The sequence below is a fragment of the Lynx rufus genome, unplaced genomic scaffold (genome assembly GCF_022079265.1).
Source record: "Lynx rufus isolate CCGP_SWC_20201006 ecotype Redwood Valley unplaced genomic scaffold, mLynRuf1.p SCAF_6, whole genome shotgun sequence".
In the NCBI taxonomy this organism is placed as follows: domain Eukaryota; kingdom Metazoa; phylum Chordata; class Mammalia; order Carnivora; family Felidae; genus Lynx; species Lynx rufus.
In genome coordinates, this window is record NW_025814878.1 from 62371637 (window position 1) to 62391008 (window position 19372).

Below are 19372 nucleotides of genomic sequence, written 5' to 3' on the forward strand. Positions count from 1 at the left end.
CTGACTTCATAATAGGAAGATCTTGGGACAAACTCTTTTATATTGAGTGCTGAGATTCATAGATATTATTTTCATTATTTAAAAAATGAAGTAAATAAGATGAAGTAGTAGAACCTGAATGATCATATGAAATGAATGTTAAAACCAGATTTTTGTGTTTGAGAGAATTTGCAATTTTTATCATCAGAATATTTTCTCCCACTAGAATGTAAAGTTGATGAAAGAGTTATCCATATCTCTTTTCCTTACTATTGTCTTGCCAGTGTCTATCATTAGTGCTTGACACATAGAAGGCACTCAGCAAATAAGCAAGGAATGAATACCTTGTGGTCATCAGCATAGAACAGATTATCACTATCCGTCAGTACTTGTAGACACATGCCTGGTTTCTCATCTTAGTTCTTCCACATGGCCAGTTGTGAGACTTTGCATGAGCACCTTCCCAGACCCTAATTCTGGGATAGTAGCACCTAACTCATAGGGTTTTATGAATATTACCCAAGTTAATGTATACAGAGTACACACAGAAAGTCTCAAGTCAGTTTTTATTTATTTAGCACAGCCATTCTCCAGCTTTTGTTCTATTAAAAAACATATTGAAGGGTGCATGGATGGCTCAGATGGGTAAGCATCCAACTCGATCTTGGCTCAGGTCTTGATCTCAGGTTCGTGAGTTCAAGCCCTGCGTTGGGCTCCCTCCACTCTGGGCATGAAGCCTACTTAAAAAAAAAAAAAATACACACACACACACACACACACACACACAGATATATATTGAGGATCTCCAAAGACATTTTGATTATTTGGATTATATCTATTGATATTCACCATTAGAAATTAAAACAGAAATTTTTAATAAAACACACAAACACACATTTCATTAGCCATCAGAGTAATGTTTTTGTCACATGTCATGTAACTTCTGCAAAACTCAGCTGTGCACCTGTGAGCACATGAGAGTGAAAAAGGCAAATAACATCGTATCATATAAAATAGTTTTGACCCTGCAAATCAAACTCTTGAGGCACTCTTAGGTGTACAGACCATCCTTTGAGAACTGCTGATTTGGCACAAGGTGCTGAGGTATGAATTAGGGATGCACAGAGACATATGACACGGTAATGCTCTGTTTAAAGTTTAGTGAAAGAGAGAAACTTATATACAAATTCTGCCATACAGTTCAGCACTGGTGGAATGCATGGCCCAATCCTATCAGAGTGCTAGGAAACAGTGATTCACTATCCTTGGAAGGAGGGCAAAAGAGATGCTGTCAAAGAGGTCACTGGAGCAGTGTTTGAATACAGAAATTAAAGAGATTATTCTATTGCATATATATCCTAAAATCCCTCTCTATTCGGAGTCAATACTGATGTTTTTACAATTTTGAAACCATGGTGTGGTGATTGTGACACTTACAAATTACTTTAAAATTTTATTACCCATGAAATAGATGAAAATATTAACCATAAATGTTGACTGTGGAAAGATTAAAGTGTGACCCTGACTATCTAGAAAAACGTATAAATATTCACAAATTCTAATCATCATTCAGTTTTCTCATTGGAGTTTTCTTTCTGAAGCTAAGGCAGAGCTGAGTCTAAGACAAGCAAAGAATTAGACCCAGGGGCACATGGATTGGATGGAAACAATTTCTACACATACGTGTATAATTTTTTCCTCCCTCATGAACAGAACTACTATATATATATATATATAGAGAGAGAGAGAGAGAGAGAGAGAGAGGAGAGAGAAAGATAAAATTGTCTTTTTTAGACCCAAATGAAAAAAAAAATTCTTCAAATCTTTTCTTTGTTGAATACTAATAGGCTGCAATTCAGAAATCAAAGTCTAAAAGTTGTTTTCTTTTTCTTCTTCCTCCCGCCCCCACTTTGTTTAATTCCCTCAGGGAGTAAATCAGCAGGTGCTGAGTTAGGAAGTCTGTATACACCTTTGTTTGGAAACCATTACACCAGAGCTACCTCGCTGTTTTTCAATCTAAGATCTACGTATAGTTAGCATAGGTATACAAAATTAAGAAATGAGTTGTCAAAAGGAAAATATAGATAAAACAGAGAAAAGCCAATCAGAAAAAACTTGACGCAGCCTATTGTGGCAAAACCTACTCTGCCTACGTATGATTTACCGCTCTGGAGACTCAGTCCCTTGACACCACCAAGAAAGAGGAGTATTTTCCATCCTACCTCATATTAAAGATTGCAGCTGTTGACTGTTTCAGCAATAAGCAAACTTTATTATCCTGACATTATATGTTAAATGGCATTTTGCAACTGGATCATTCATTGGAATATACATTTCGTTGTTTTTGTATTCCTTTGATTGTTTTATCAAGTCTGTAATAGTATTAGAAATATAATACTCTGGGGAAAATATGACAATTACGAATTTTCGTATAAGTAAAACTTTACTAATTTGGAAAAATGGAAGTGAGAAGTCCTTGTGACTTGAAGAATCGGAATCAGGCTGTTTTGAAGGACATGGAAACACACACTGTTCCCAAAGAGACTCTCAGAAAGGTCCGGCTGGGCTTGCCTTAAGAGGCATAGAAGAATCACAGCATTGCACAGGAGGTTTTTGCAATTAGATAATACTAAACTGTTTTTTAAAGTACTCGTGCAATGTTTGCTCTTCCATAAATAGCCTACCTCCTCTGTAATCTTAAATTCTCAAATGTGTATACTGCATACTTTGTCAAATTAGAACAAATGATTCTGCTCATCTTTTTCCTAAATTATGATAGATTATAAATCCATGATGATTTACTATGATTCCATGATGATTTTTATTTTATATTAATGATATGAGAGATAAAGCACTTTTCTGCTTTGGAAAATGCAGAGTATATGTTTTGTTTCCTTTTTACATATGAGAAAAAGACACACAGAGATCAAATACTTTGCTGGGGAAAAAATGGAGATTTAATACAACTGTACATCAAAGATCTCTCTCTGTTGAGTTATAACTAAGTTTTCAACAACTAAGCAGGGGATAGCCATTCAATAAGGCATTTTGTGGGTGTCTTTTATAACTGAGGAATATAAAACAGATGAAAGTTTGTCCTTACCATGCCCTTAAAATGCAAAAAATAAACATTTATTGAAATCTATATCATTACAATGTAATGCATTGATTTAAGATGAGAGGTAAATTAAATAGCATAGATACCTCTTATTCATAAGATTTTGTTTACCCTCTCAAGTTCTTACATGGTATTGAGTGTTTCTGAGCCTCTTTGTCTCCGTTTACAGCAACAGCGGTCTCCAGTGAACAGAATCCCGTTATTATCATTGCTGTGGTTGCAGTGGCAGGGACCATCATTCTGGTGTTCATGGTCTTTGGCTTCATCATTGGGAGAAGGTAGAACACAGATTTGTTCTAATCTTTAACACAGAATGTATTGATTTTTTAGAATTATGTCAGCCTATTCTTACTATTTAGTGTATTAGAATGTTAGATACTAAATGCAAACATTCTTTGGGATGAGATACTAAAGGTTAATAAATTTCCATTCTCCCAAGGTCAAATACAGTGTGAGCTTAATCATTCATTGCCTTTAGTTTAAGAGCAATGAGTACTGTAAGTGCTATTGGGTGTATTTTTATTGGTTACATTCAGCTAGGTTTTCATTATAAATACAGTAGATACCTAGGGAGAAATTCACTCTTTTAGTTAATGGTTTGTGGAAACCATTTAAAATCTGCTGTTGTCGTTTTTCAGAAGAAGGTACAATTATTCACTCATTGATAAATCTAAATCTGTGAAGTATGTTCCTTCAACGTTGTCTCACACCAAGACTTTATATTCTGTATGTTTTTTAATCATATTAGTTACTATATTATTAATGAGTTCATAACTATGGGCAAGAAGTTTCTGCATGTTGTTTATTGCTCTAACTAGCAAGTAGTTAAAGAATTAAGGTATATTGTACTGAATTTTAAATATATAAAGTAAGATCATTGTTTGAGATCATCACAAATTTGATTTTTTTTCCTAGGCACTGTGGCTATAGCAAAGCTGACCAAGAAGGGGATGAAGAACTTTACTTTCATTGTAAGTGTTTGGCTTTTTTTTTTTTTATTATTTGTACCCCAGTTAATACAGAGACCTGGTTGTTAGTATTGGCATGAATAAATTCCTAATGTATCATGCTTGAAAGTACCTAATGAACTCAAAATGTTGCTTTAAAGCATTTGAACGAGATATTTAGAATGAAAATCATATGATGTGAATTTTAAAAACAAAATATATTCAGAAATTTAATCTCTCGTAAGAAATTTTAGTATAACTGCAGGATATTTAGCTGCTTTTATGTCACAGTTTTTCCTTTTGCAAACTTTGCCCAAGCGTTTCATACCATTCTAACAACAATCCATTAAATGTTGCATGGCCCATATTCTAGTGAAGGAATTCATTTAGAAGGATAGACCCTTTGTCCCACCCAATGAGTGATGCTACCATGACAGCCTAAGCTAAGGAGCCTTCTTCTCTTCAGCCACTATCTATACATTGTCGGATAGATGTTTCCCCAGATATAAATTGAATAATAGGATTGAATCATCCAATTTTTTCTGTGGATTTTGGTTCCCTGATATTTAAACATTCATTGTGGAAATCACATTCAGAAGAGACCTTGGGAAACCAAAGAAAATAGATGCCCATCTGCATTAATTTTATTCCTATTGCAATGTGGATGGCAAGTGAAAAAATGAGAGCTATGCAAATAAATGTTATTCCTTCCTGTAGCCAAAAAAAAAACCTCACAATCATATGGTTTTAGTTCTAATGATTAATGATGTTCATATCCAAGTGCATCATTTTTATTTTTAATCCTTGGAAATATTAAAAAGCAATTTCACTTATTATTTTTCTTGGTAGCATAATCTTTACTAAGATTGCTCTTGGAGAAAAAAATTTTCTAATTTGCCCATGAGTTACACCTATTATTATGTTATTTATCAAATTATCATGCTAGTATCTAAGAAGATATTGTCATGTACCCATCCTAACGTCACAAAAAATGTATAAACATCAATCAAGAAAATGCATGGTTTAAAGACACAAATTGTGAGCACTATTATTATCGTTACTGTGATTCTCAGTGATGAGAGTGCCACAGGCAGTTTATAGAGATACACAGAAAAAAACGGAGGGTGCATTTTTTTCTCTTTTACAACATGAAAGAATATTTTTAACACTTCCCCAACAGAAAGGAGCGAGTTGAAACTTGAATGCCTAAACTTTTACTCTAGTTTTAAATGTATGTAGAAGAGTAACATATAGTTCCTAAAATCCCCTATTCTACCCATTTGTGAACAATTTGATGACAGAATATTTAATTTTACCTTCAACAGTTTGTCACTTTTCTTTCCTTTACTGAATACGTCTGAGACATCCCCAAATTATCAAATACGTTTTAGTTTCTTTGCCTTTAACTTTCAGGTTATGCAGAAGGTAAACTGAAATGTGACTTACCTGAAACATGTTGTATAGCCGTATGCTAAATTGTCATCACTCAGTTTTAATATTTTGATGCCATTTGCTTTTTTTACATTTGACATCGAGTTTGTAATTAGAAAAAATAGAGCTGCATGTTTACTTGCTGACATAGACAAGATAAGCCTGATATATATATATATATATATATATAAACCGTTTTCACCTCTAGAGCAAAATATCAATGGTGGTTTTAAGTTATTTAACACTCATGAGAAATGTCAATGAGATGTTAACACACAAAAAAGCTCATTCTCTTAAATTGAGAGAAACAAGAAACCAGAATATTCAGAAATATGTCAACGTTTTCCTTATTTTAAAACATCCGCTTTTAGATGAATAATGAAAAATTAAAGTGCACTTAGCAATATCCTACCCGAGTAAATCCTTGATATTTTTGAATCACCTTCTTTACAAAGGTATCTTTTCTTGTCATCTGATGAGAACCAGGCACTTGATTTGATTTTATAGCTGTATCTAAAATACGTAAAGTACGACTCTATGGTCACCAGCTGTTTACAAGTTGGTGTCCTTTTATTTCTTTAGTATACAGACAATTTTCTTAGGTGCTAAGACACCAGATTGAATTTTTACAGAAACATGAAAGCAACCATTTAACTAGCTTTTAGAGCACTGAATTTAATAGAATGTCCAGTCATTTGTATCAGGCACCCTCAACTCTCCATGGCCCCGAGTGCTACATTTAAAGATATAAACACAATGGAGAAGTTTAGTGAAGCAATTCCAATTTACATTTTGTTTCCTCCTACCATTTCTTCTAACAATGTCTTTGAATCCAAGCTGGGCAGTATTTCATGTTTTTATGCCAAAATTGCTCTGGCCTGTCAAAATGTTTTATGACAGCTTGAATAAAGAACCATCAGAGACCCATTTGAGATGCAGAAGGTTACCTCCAATCTAGCTCCCTTATCACAAAACAAAAACAAAACAAAACAAAACAAAACAAAAAAAAAGAAAGAAAGAAAAAAGAAAGAAAGAGAATGGAAAGGGAGAAGATGGCTCATTCTCCATCTGCCTGCCAATCTAGGAGGTTAACCTATTGTTTTCTTCCCTTCTCTCTTTTTCTCTTCCCCCCCTCTTCCCTGTACTCCTTCTTCTCTCTTTTCTCTTTCTATCCCCTCTCTCTTTTCTTCTTGTGTTTTTTTTTTCATGTTCAGCTTTAGTAACAAATGAGCATCTGTCAGTTTTATAAACTGCAACAATAATTGTTTAAGACAATCAATTTTGGATAAACAATCAACTACAGCAGAATAAATCAAGATTTTTAAATCCCATTTTCCTTTATACATTCTGCTTCTTTTTGTTTGTTATGTGTTTATTTTTTAAATATAGTTTTAATATAATGTGATGACATAAGCACAGTTAGGCTGCAGTGTAATACATAAATATATTGTTCTCAAAATAGTAAGATTTAATGAAAAGATTGTTCAGTGGCTTTGTTAAAACAATAAAGTTTTTTTGAGGATATAGTGTAATTCTTTTTATTGCATTAATATAACCAAATATATGCCTATCTATCTTATCTTTGTCTTTAACCAAATGATTAGATTTGGAATACATTATTGTAACTGAATTTGATTTAAAGTTGACATAGCATTATCTGTTACCTGCATGCTTCTGGGTGCATTTTAAGAAGATTTTAACTTTTAAGATGATTCTATGTTGTTTGAATTTTGACTACCTTTTCTGAGGCATATTGGCTACCTCCTTCCAGAGCCTTATATTTGAAAGTTCATAGAAACCATTCCTCTTTCAAATTGCTGTCATCCACGGTTAGCAGATCCCAGGAATATTGTAAATTTTCTAACTTTACTCTGCATTTTGTACATCTGGCCTCTATTGCCCTTCAAGGTGAAGATGAAACTGTGTCTTTAGTAGATTTCTCTCTGATTCTGTGATAGTGGTCCCTCACATCTTGTACTAATTTTATGTATATGTCAACGGTGGTTGGTCTTTACAAAAATAAATCAAAAGAATAAGTAAGATGTCTAAATGTTTTTTAATATTGCTGTCAGTGTAGTAGGCTACCTGTAAATGAAATGTCTTCTTTTCCCAGTGTATTAATTTGATTGATTGACTGACTGATAGATTTACAAATGTGTTTCCAAGTCCATTACAAACCTCAATATGGCTTGAACTATGCCATGATAGCAGTGAATTTAATTAAACCTCCAGTCTGATAAGAGTCATGTCAGAGAATTTTGGTGATGTCTTTTGTTGATTTACTGGAAAAGCAATTCAGTTAGTAACCTATGAGCTGGATCCTATGTTACCTATAGAAGCTTGCAGATAATACCTATACGCCAACAGACCGAAGTAGTCTGTTAAAACTGCTGTGAATCAGGTGATGTGGAAGCAAGTTCACTGTTCCAAGGAGCACTCTGCATAATGAAATTCCTGGGCTGACTGCACAATAAGTGCTTTGCTTCATCACAGTCATGCTTTCTTACATCATTACAGTTAAATTTCCAGGCACCAAAACCTACATTGACCCTGAAACCTATGAGGACCCAAATAGAGCTGTCCATCAATTCGCCAAGGAGCTAGATGCCTCCTGTATTAAAATTGAGCGTGTGATTGGTGCAGGTAAGGCTGTTGTAGCTTCCTTGTTCAGCTGTTCCATTTAGCCAGGATCGAAAGTCATACATCATAATGACAGGCAAATAATTATACCTCAAGTATAGAACTTTTGCATTCACCTGAACTGTTGGAAGCAATGAGGCTGTACTTGTTTATGAGATCTCAAGAAAAAAAAACGAAAAAGAAGCATGTGGCACAGAAAATCTGTATATCTTTTGTCTTCTGTTGGATTTTTAAGATATTGCTCTACAATAAGCTACTTCACAATAGTTCTGGCCTGCTGTTTAAGAAATGACTTAGTATTTTTTTTTTTTTTAAATGAGAATGTTCCTGAATTTTGTTGGAATCTACATTTCCTCTTACTTGATTTGCCATCTTCCTGCCAGGCTTTCACCTTTTTTGATCCTTTTTTTTTTTAACCTTTTTTTTTTTTTTCATGCATTTGTAGGTATTAGTCAGCCATTTAATTCCATGCAGAAAATTAAGATGTGTGACTTATATAAAAAGAATATTATTTTCTACATATACAATATATATTTTTTACATGTGAATTTATTTATTTTTGAGAGAGACAGAGCATGAGTGGGGGAGGGGCAGAGAGGGAGGGAGAGAGAGAATCCCAAACAGGCTCCATACTTTCAGCTCAGAGCCCTATACTGGGCTTGAACTCATGAACCGTGAAATCATGACCTGGGCCGAGATCAAGAGTCGGATGCTTAACCAACTGAGCCACCCAGGGACCCCTGTATACAATATATTTTCATAGTAATTATACACTTTGGATTCAACTCTCTTAGATTTAGCAGTCCTAGTGCATACAAATTTCAGACTTTGAAATCTAAAAAATACTTGCTTCTCAAACCGTAAAAGCAATAGCAATGTTTAGAATTTGCAAATGCATCCTCATGCTTTAGCCGCCAGTGTACATTGTATCCTGTATTCAAATCTAAAGGTTGTTTCTAAAAACGTTTTTGTTAATCCAGTTAAAAAATTGTAGTTTGTGTAACAGATAGTTTAGCAAAGCTTAGAAGTGTTTTTTAGTATTATGCATTTACTATGAACGAAGAAATATTTTTGAGATTAACATACACCTGCCTGTTCTATTACTTCAGGAGAATTTGGAGAAGTCTGCAGTGGTCGTCTGAAACTTCCAGGGAAAAGAGATGTTGCAGTAGCCATAAAAACCCTCAAAGTTGGTTACACAGAAAAACAAAGGAGAGACTTTTTATGTGAAGCAAGCATCATGGGGCAGTTTGACCACCCAAATGTCGTCCATTTGGAAGGGGTGGTTACACGAGGTAGATATTGATACCTTTCATTTATCAAGTGGACTGTCAGAAATTAGTGTTATTTTGTACCTAATTAAAAACTCAAATTATGAACATGTTGCATATTCTAAATGAAGGGTTTTTTTTCTTGGTATATAATGGACTAAATTTTTCGTTTATGATACTACCTCTGAAGAAATCAGGATAAATGAAGGCAGGATTAGAGTTAAAGAATAAATCTGATAAACAGACGGATTGACTGATATTTTCATTTAGCTTCAATGGCCATAAAAGTGATGCACTCTAAGTTTGTACATTTTATATAAAGTGTCATTTTCTCTGAGTTTTGTTCACAAAGTAGGAGTCAGAAGAACATACTGACTTTGTTCTTTAATTTCGTTAAGCATAACCATCTTCCAAACAGATATTTAATAACTCTGAGCTTAGCAGCAGCACTGGGACATTAGAAACACTCACAGCTCACCCATTCAGCCTTTCAGAAGAGCACCGTGTATTTTATTGAGGGTGAGAATGGGAATAAGCCTGAAGTTTAGGTTATGGCTCCTTAAGATACACTTTTTTTGATACATACATATATATATATATATTTTTTTTAATTTTAGGGAAACCAGTCATGATAGTAATAGAATTCATGGAAAATGGAGCCCTAGATGCATTTCTCAGGGTAAGTAACAAAAAAATTATCCTACCATTAAATGCATTATCCATGTTACAACTATCATGTTGACTATTGTGCACAGCATAAACCATAAACATTGTAAACTTTAACAGAACAGAAAATTGCCTTTAAAAAAGCAGATTAAATTAAAGATCAGAATCCTGGTCTGGATTGAACTAGAACTTTTTGAGCACATAAGTGATAAAGTGTAGTTTGAACCTGAAGCCCTTTACTCTGAATACATGGTGTAGAGTAACATTTTACTTTTCAGTACAATTATAAATTAAATACAAAAGTAATACAGAGAAGACTAAAAAGTGAGATAACCATTCAGTAATTGGCATGATGATCCCAATTCTGCCCTGTGGAACCATTTCTGTTATATCGCTGTGTGAACACTGAGTGTAAAAGATAGAATTACTAACATTTTTAAAATTAATAATGTGTGATTATTTTTGTGATAATTCTAAATACATAAGCATACATATTTTTTGCTCTGAGACTTTTCACCTAAGGATATAAACACGTTAACAGTTTTCCAAATGACAAGGAGAAAGTAATCTAAAGAATAAGAGGACATGGAATGTGATCATACATAATCTGCAGTGATACACTCAACTCAAATTTATAAGCAATCAGAAGATTTAGAGAAATTCTTATTTATGTATAACTATCAACTCTTGGGAATAAAGCATCACCTGGAAAGGATATCAACTCAAATAAATATCCTCATGCACTGTATTTATAATTCAGTTGGAGAAGTCTGTGAGTTAAAAATGGGTTAGAAATATATGGTTGCCAGTCTGGTTGCAAAGAGCTCTCGATCCCATTTGCTGGCACATCTGTTTTAGAGAATCTTTGTTGCAAGTAATGTTCCTACCGATAACAAAACAGGGAAAAATATAAAAAGCAAACAAAGTCAGCCAGCATCATCATTTCCTACTTCTTAGTTTCTCTTCACCTTTAATCAAAAAATGTCTCCTTTCTCTTTTTTATCATTTGGAGAAAATAAATCTTAATACATATGTTCATCCCCTTATACATTTCTAGATTACTTATATAATATTTTAGCAAGTGGAAAAACACTTAGTTGTCAAAGACAGTATTTTTGGATATTCCATTCTCTACCTTCGCCTCAAAAATCAGTGCATACTTTTGGATCTGCGTAACCTGATGCTATTTTCAATCAATAAAAATAACATATCAATGTAAATAACTAAACAATTATCAAAAGTCTATTTTGTATTATTTGGCTGTCCGTTGAATCAACACTTGTTTGTTTTTTTTTTTTTACAAATGTCTATATTTCACACATGTCTATATTCTATAGATAATATAATAATTCTTATACTATAGTAAATCACTAGCATGCAGACATTTTTAATGGTAATTTTTCCCTTTGAAAGTAGAGTTAAAGGATGTTTATTCTTGTCTTCCTGTAGAAACACGACGGGCAATTTACAGTCATTCAGTTAGTAGGAATGCTGAGAGGAATTGCTGCTGGAATGAGATATTTGGCCGATATGGGATATGTTCACAGAGACCTTGCAGCTCGCAATATTCTTGTCAACAGCAATCTTGTTTGCAAAGTGTCAGATTTCGGCCTGTCCCGGGTTATAGAGGATGATCCAGAAGCTGTCTATACAACGACTGTAAGGAAAAGTCCCTTACTGCACCTCTTCATATTCCCGAGATTTTCCTACCAAGAAAGCAGGACTTAATAATACAAAGCTACACAGTGGAAAAGACGCAAATAGATCTCAGCTTTTTGTTGTTGCTGGTTTTCTTTTTTCCTTTTGGAGGAATTGCCGTTATGTTTCCACTCTACATACAGACTGAGAAGAAGTGAGATAAGAATGGCAACATGCTTCTCTTATAGCAGGGTGTTCATATACATAACATTCGGTTTTATACAATAACATCTAGTTGCTAGCTCTCATAATTGTAGCAGAGAAATATAGTCCCATTTTAAATAAATAGATTTTAACAGAATATTAACTATGCTAATTCTTACAACTTTTGTGAAATTAGCAAAAAGGAAAATACATGAGGATTTAGTTGAAGTCCCCATATTTCATTCCATTTTAATAGTTATGTTGCCTAATTTGTCATTGTCTTTTGACTAGACTCATGGCCTAAGACCACCTAAGGGCCCATTAAATTGAGTCGCCTTAAAAATGAAAACTTGTAATGACATTTTAAAAACAGATTAGTAACTTTAAATACACTTAGAGAGATTCAAGATGGATAGATGTGATACTGCTGAATTGCTAACCAAATATACAAATGTTTAACTGTAGCTTTATAGCTCTGCTATAAATGATTTATAAGTTATTATGCATATTTAAAATTTCAATTTCTTTTTATAACAGGGTGGAAAAATTCCAGTAAGGTGGACAGCACCTGAAGCCATCCAGTACCGGAAATTCACATCAGCCAGTGATGTATGGAGCTATGGAATAGTTATGTGGGAAGTTATGTCTTATGGAGAGAGACCTTATTGGGACATGTCAAATCAAGATGTAGGTGTTACACTATTTAAACAAAAAGGATTTCATACATTAATATCCATTGTTATTGGAACATGTTGGTAACGAATGGCTCATAAGAAGAAAGTTTTATAGAATTATAAAAATATGACTGCTGAGTTTTCACAATTATTCCGACAAAAATTACCATAAATTAGTGGTTCAATTAACTTCACTTTGAAGATTTTCTTTCCTTTTTTTGAAAATATCCTCTCAGTAGATACAAAGGATATGTCCACTATCTTTTTCCTGAATAATGATAATGATGCTGTACTTATAGAACTGTAGTGGGAAAGTCACCTGAGTAAAGGAGTCATTTGCAGAGGGGAGGAAGGAAACCTGTGTTTTATTTTGTCTTTGAAGCTTGGCTTTCTTTTTCTTTTAATGTTCTCAGAAAATCTGTTTAACATGTCTACTGTTGGTTGATTTGATTAAATTTTAATTTCATGAGACAAACTAAATCTTATGCTCAACGCTGGTAGGTGTTCCATGGTGATATTTTAGAATCTAATCACAATGGGAGTACTTTTGGAAATTCCTAAAAACTTCGTACTTGTTAAATATGTATCCTGTTGCATACTAAGGCATAAAACATGCTGTGATGCATTGAGAAAAAAAGGAGATAGCAGTTCTTGGGGGTATACATGTCACACCAAGAGACCACTTACAAAACAATACAGCATAAATGCAAGTGAATATTGGCTTCTATTAGGTTGAATTTGATGAAACAGGCATTTTTGCATGTCAGAAACTTTTAAATACTGGCAGATTCATATGGTCCAACCTACTGAAAATGTGAGTGAAATCTAGATGAAAGTAGAGCAAGTATAAAATCTAGGAAGGTACCCTGGATTTGAACTAGCAATCTGGAGAAGACTTTGGCCATAGCTAGTGAGAGAATTTTCCAAAGAGGCATATTGGACGGTCCAGAAGCTAAAACTTAGCCAAGTGTGTGGAGACCAACCAAATAGATTCCCGGTCCTAGAACAGAGCTGTGCACACTGGTAGTGATTTGATATGCAGATTAAGTTGGGGCAAATTGATGAAAGGCTTTTATGAACGAGTTTAGAAATGGTACAAATGCATGTTCATGAAGAGTAAAGAAATAAGTGGTGCTTGAGGAAAGTCTGTATCGCCATTAAAAGACGGATGTGACCAGCAAACTGGAATAGTCAGTTCTCGAAGTACTATAAACATGGGCAGCAATAGAAGGTGACTAAAATTAAAATCGAGTTATTTTTCAAAAATAGGTCATGAACATTGTTACATAAAATCAGCATTTTGGGTTTAGATTTTAGAATTTAACATATCAAATTCCTATGGTCTTAAAACTTGTAGATAGTTATTTTTTGACACCTGAAATCAGATTGTTTGTTGGTGAGGTTGTTTTCAGTAAATCTTCCCACAAATTTCTGAATGAACTGCAAAGTTCACAGCCTGACGAGGTGACGTTTTTAAGTCATTTAAATCTTTTGGTGTTTTGAACTGAGGGATGACATGAAACTTTTTTGTTTTTTTTGGTTTTGGTTTTGGTTTTCCAAAGATAAAAGTCTAAATGATGAGTCTGTTTGGCAGAGGCAAAGTTGTTAATATTTGACAGGACTCAGTGTCAAAGATTTCATGGACTGTCAAAATGTGGGCAAACAAATCCTTGGGGCAGAGAAAGAGAAATATTTACATTCCCCAGACACTCAGTGGAGTTTCATTTCTTTTGACACCTTCCTTCTGTACTAGATTCAAACATAAAGGGAATGACAGGAATATAAGATGACTTAAATTCAAAGTTCACTTAACTTCTGAAAACAAGTAATAGAAAGGGTGAAGAAGAAAAGAAAATCTTCAATGTTAATTTTTAGAATTCCTTAAATATTGTTTGTCTTTCCTGAAAATGAAATGTGAAAATATATAATTAGTAGAACAAGAAATAATAAATATTTGTACTGATCAAATTAAATTATTATGTCTACAGTGACATTTACTTCCAACCTAGAACATTTAACACCAAGTTTCTTCTTTTTTGTAATTTTTAAGGTCTGAATTATAAATCATACACCAGTTTGTATAATAGTAAGGGATTACCTATACATCTCAGTTTTATAGTGAAATTTATATTACTATTCCTCTTATAGGATAATATTCGTTATTTTATACTTAATGTTGTTAAAGTGCTATTTGAGCAATTATATGTATACATTTCAAAATGCAAATGTTGAAAAAAATGAATAATTCAAAATAATGAATTTCATTCTGGCAAAAAATTCCCTAGATAAAAGCTTTTTTACTTGAAATCTCTGGTAGGAGTTCATGGAAAGACTGAGGAGTTCTGACAATCCCCTGACACATATGAAAATCCTGTAAATGTGTGAGTAGATAGTGGGAAGTTTGCTTTCAACAGATCTTCCTAGATATTAATTTTTTAATTAGTTTAGATTCATTTATTAAGTGAATTAATTAACTTTACATTGTTCAAACTTAGTTCCTAGTAATTTGTCAGGGATTTTAGAAAGCCTTCGAATTTCAAATGCCTTGGATTTTAGAAGACTTTTCCTAAGACATCATGGAACAAGATGTAAACTGATGGTTACATTTGTAAACAAATCCCCCAAATTCCAGGCTGAATGCTGAATAAAGGGAAGTGTCTGTGATCACTCTGAACAGACAAGGGTATTATAGAAGTCAGTGAGGTAGATAGTTTCCAGAAGGCTTTATCTGCATCCTAGACAGGGCAATGAGCAAGAAAAACTTGGGAAAAGATAGTATGTAAGTATGTGTATGATGATACCCATATCCAAACAGGGTATCACTTGATTAACACTTGAATGGATTCTTACTGTATTTTGACATACTTACAGCTTTCTTGAATTTTCACTGCAATGGAAGCAGTTAGAATTTAGTTATTTGCTATTACAATTGAGAGTGAATGTCCCAAAGAAATTTCTAATTTTCGTTCTTAAAAATCTGCAGATGTTTAGCCCTTTCCATAATGGCTTTTCAAAGAAAGTTCTTTATATATGTACATTCAGTCAAACATAATAAATATTACAGAAATTGAAAATATTCTTCTTTGGCATTCACAGCAGCTGTGTTTTAATTAAATGTATGTCTTAATTAGTTCAAATAGTTACCCTCATATTTTGACGTTCTTTAGGTAGATTACATTTTTTTCTGTTTATAGTACTCAACAAAGTCATTTCTTTTCACTTTAAGCTAAGCTAATGCATTGTTAGTTTAACTAGTAGGTAGTCATAAAGATGGTAAAGAAAAATTAAGTTTCCATAAAAATATTGGACATAAAGATAAATTCTTAAAGTGGGTCATTGAAAGACATTTAAGAGCTTCAAAAATATAATAATACACTTTAACTAAATTTGCTCTCAGTTAAATTGTGAGCCTTCAACTTTCCCTTTTGAAAGTCACCACTAATTTATGACTTTGTATTTTTTATGTTACAATAGAAACAAAATTGTGATTGTTTTGGTAAAACTTTGCCATAATCCCATACTTGGAGTCCAAAATATTTAATTGCATGAACTGTGGGTCATACATTATTGTGAGGTTAATGGAATGGAGATGAGCATGAGCAAAGAGCAGAAGTCCTTCATGTTAGATCCCATTTTGAGTTATTACCAGCCCATTATCATGGGGTCATTCTGTGTTCTTTTTCCTCTAATTACAATGGTCATACCCTAATAATACTGAAACACTTCGCAGCAAGCAACTTTTATTTTTATTTCCAAGTATTTCTTTACAGTATATACTAAGGCCATGCTTCCTATTATATCCCAGTGGTCTTTTATAAATGTCATTTACCCATCACTTCCTATGAATCCAGGACCTATCTAGAATTAGAAATTGCTTACTGTTTTTCTTTTTTCTTTTATTAGAATATTAAGGCTAGATCTGGACAGGTAAATCCCTGTCCAACGGGTTTCTAGAAATTTCACCAAAAGATCTTCTAAATGAATTCCGTGAATAATAACAATGCTCTAAGAAGTGTAAGTTTAACCATTTTACCCATGTGTCTTGTTGTTTCCAAACATGAATAACTATTTGCAGAAAGTACTTCTTGCTTTCCCAATTGGAAGTAAAATGCAGCTAACCAAATACAAACTGCAGAATTTCTAGATTCAGTGTGTGCCTGAATCACCCCTCATCAGCAGGTTTACCCTCAAAGGGTATGTATGCTTGGATTATGCCAGCCTATGCTCTGTAGAAGGTTCCCAGCAATTATCACTAGTGCTCCCATAGGTAGGTGCATGATTGTTAATGGGAACGTTAGGTTCCCAAAGTCCATTCCCAATCGAGAACATCTCTTATTTTAAATTCTATCCTTAGCTGCTATTCCTTTAAAAATGTATCCACCACTGTATCTATCTTTGAAAGCCAGATGTTTCATTTTATGCTGAAATAAATGTTTTCCTGCCATAATAATAGAGTATAATGCAAAAGGACAACTGTAGAGGTTCACTAACTCATTCCTGTAAGAGTCATTTAATGGTATTATGTTCATTGGCACAAAGACTTAAATACATATTGTGCTCAGAGATGAAGAATTCTAAATGTTTTCATGAAGGCTTGGAGAGCTGCTGAGGAATATTAATGTCAGGAGGATTGTGACCAGATTTAGATTTATACTTTATTTTATGTTTTAATCTTATTTTTAAGTAACCTCTACATCCAATCTGGGGCTCGAACTTACAACCCCAAGATCAAGAGTTGCATGCTCCATGGCTGAGTCAGCCAGGTGCCCCTAGATTTGCATCTTAAAAGAGTATTTAGAGGGAAAGAACAAAGGAAAGATGACTCTATGTGCATTGTTACTTTCTAGACATCTGAAGACAAATTACAAGCAGGGATATTGTTAGAAGGTGATGGAAAATAATAAGGATTGCACTAATGTTATGAGCATGGGAACTTGTCCTGCCAAATCAGAAAGATACTGCTTCTGTTCAAATATAAGCAACCTCAAATATAAGTAAAGCCACTCTTTTCCCAATTAAAAAAATGCCTCTCAATTGTATTATTTAGTCATTTTGAATACATTAAATTTTAGAAGTTGTTTATTTACTTATTCACAATTTAAGTCACTATTTAAATAACTTAACGGAGCTTTCCAAAGTACATTATTTTTACTTGCATTTAAGTTTTGTAACATAGAGCCCCATTGAATCCAAGTGTAGGGCTGTCGCTGGAATGTTATACAAAGCCATGGAAAATTCTTTGCATTTAATACAGTTTTTTTAAATTTAATTTCTCCTATAATTATATATTTGTGATCTTTACAGAGTTACCATTGTGTTTGTTTGTGTGATGTAAAGCTTTCTGAAGTTTGGGGTATTTTAGAGGACTGCTTACAAGATACACAACCTTTGTAGCAATGGGATCATAAACAAGGACACTTAAAATTCTGTCCTTTGTCCTTCATTGGCATTCAATACCAACACTGATTAAGGTCACTTAAGTATAAGGATTTTTTCTCCATCATTGTTATTCAAACTAAAGTACTTCTCTTATTTGAACATATATGCATTTAAGAAGGAGCATCATCAGAAAGTGGTGACTAATTTGCTGTACATAGAAGGAATCTACAACTGTTCTCACGTCAGCTTTCTGGGTGTGATGACTGGAAAGGCCATTAATTGATTAGTAAAAGGTTTTAGGGAAGGCGAGAAATTCAATTATAAATAGAGTATGAGATGCTTATAGGAAATTCAGTTGAAGACATCTAGTAAACTGATGTATAGGATATATAACATAGTATTCAGGGGAGAATTTCAACTAAGAATTGTACCTTATAATATTTTTCAAAAATTGCTATTATTAGGTTAATCTATTTACCTTTTAAATTTGATCAATTTGCATATAGAGATTTTTCTTAAAGTGTACTTTTTTTTTTCCTATACAAAGGATTTTCTGTAGAACTTGTTGATGCCAGCTACTTTATTCATTCCATCTGCAACCTTTTACATTTTAATGTGTTATTCTGGAATGTCAACAAGCATCTTAGGGATATGTTTCCGTACAAATATTGTTAATCAATATTTCTTTTTTTTTTAAGTTTATTTACTTATTTTGAGAGAGAGAGAGAGAGAGTGCGAGCATGGGAGGGGCAGAGAGAGGTAAACAGAGAATCTCAAGCAGGCTCTACAGTGTCATCGTGGAGCCCTATGCAGGGCTCGAACCCACCAACTGCTGGATCATGACCTGAGCTGAAACCAAGAGTCGGAAGTCTAACCGACTGAGCCCCTCAGGCACCCATGTTAATCAACATTTCTTAAAGCCAGCTTTTGTCTGCCTACTTTTGCCTTTATTTTCTTCAGAAACCCAAGGTTTCCTCTTTGTTTTTTCCAGAGTCACTTTTTTCTTACATTTCTACTGCTATTATATCAGTCAGTATCAAAAATGATTTGTTAATTCCCCTTGATATTATTCTAATGTTTTACAAGTCCCTCTTATTTGTGTTGTTTGCCTTGGTAATTATTTTCCTGTGCTGCTGAGATTTGTAACAGTTTCTGGCTTTTAGCGTCAAATCTTGCTTTCCATATAAACAAACAAACAATAAGTCTGAATAATAAACTTTTAGACTTTTTGATTGCCATGTACCAATGTTTATGGAGACTTATTTTTCATGAACATTCAAAGCTTGTTATAGTGTTTAGGCTGTTATTAGATAGTGTATTAGCACTATCACATACGGTGATGTGCTAGTAAAAGTTTAACAACCAGGACTCTGGGAAAGCACTAACTTGTAGCCTTCCCCGATTTCCTGGTGTAACCCTTCTCCC

At 33.6% G+C, this 19372-nt stretch overlaps 1 protein-coding gene across 7 annotated transcripts in view; it reads left to right on the plus strand.

The window, feature by feature from the left end:
- The window catches only part of EPHA7 (EPH receptor A7), a 169468-nt gene that overhangs the window by 145725 nt on the left and 4371 nt on the right, over positions 1–19372 (plus strand). For 2 of the 7 annotated variants that reach the window (XM_047102347.1, XM_047102343.1), the window contains exons 8-14: positions 3267–3375; positions 4013–4068; positions 7993–8118; positions 9225–9410; positions 10004–10065; positions 11502–11711; positions 12432–12581. In XM_047102347.1, coding sequence (XP_046958303.1) covers positions 3267–3375; positions 4013–4068; positions 7993–8118; positions 9225–9410; positions 10004–10065; positions 11502–11711; positions 12432–12581 — 899 coding nt within the window. Of the gene's footprint in view, positions 1–3266; positions 3376–4012; positions 4069–6312; positions 6320–6689; positions 6725–7683; positions 7686–7992; positions 8119–9224; positions 9411–10003; positions 10066–11501; positions 11749–12431; positions 12582–19372 lie in introns of those variants that run through there. The other 5 variants (XM_047102344.1, XM_047102346.1, XM_047102342.1 and 2 more) reach the window with 4 other exon arrangements.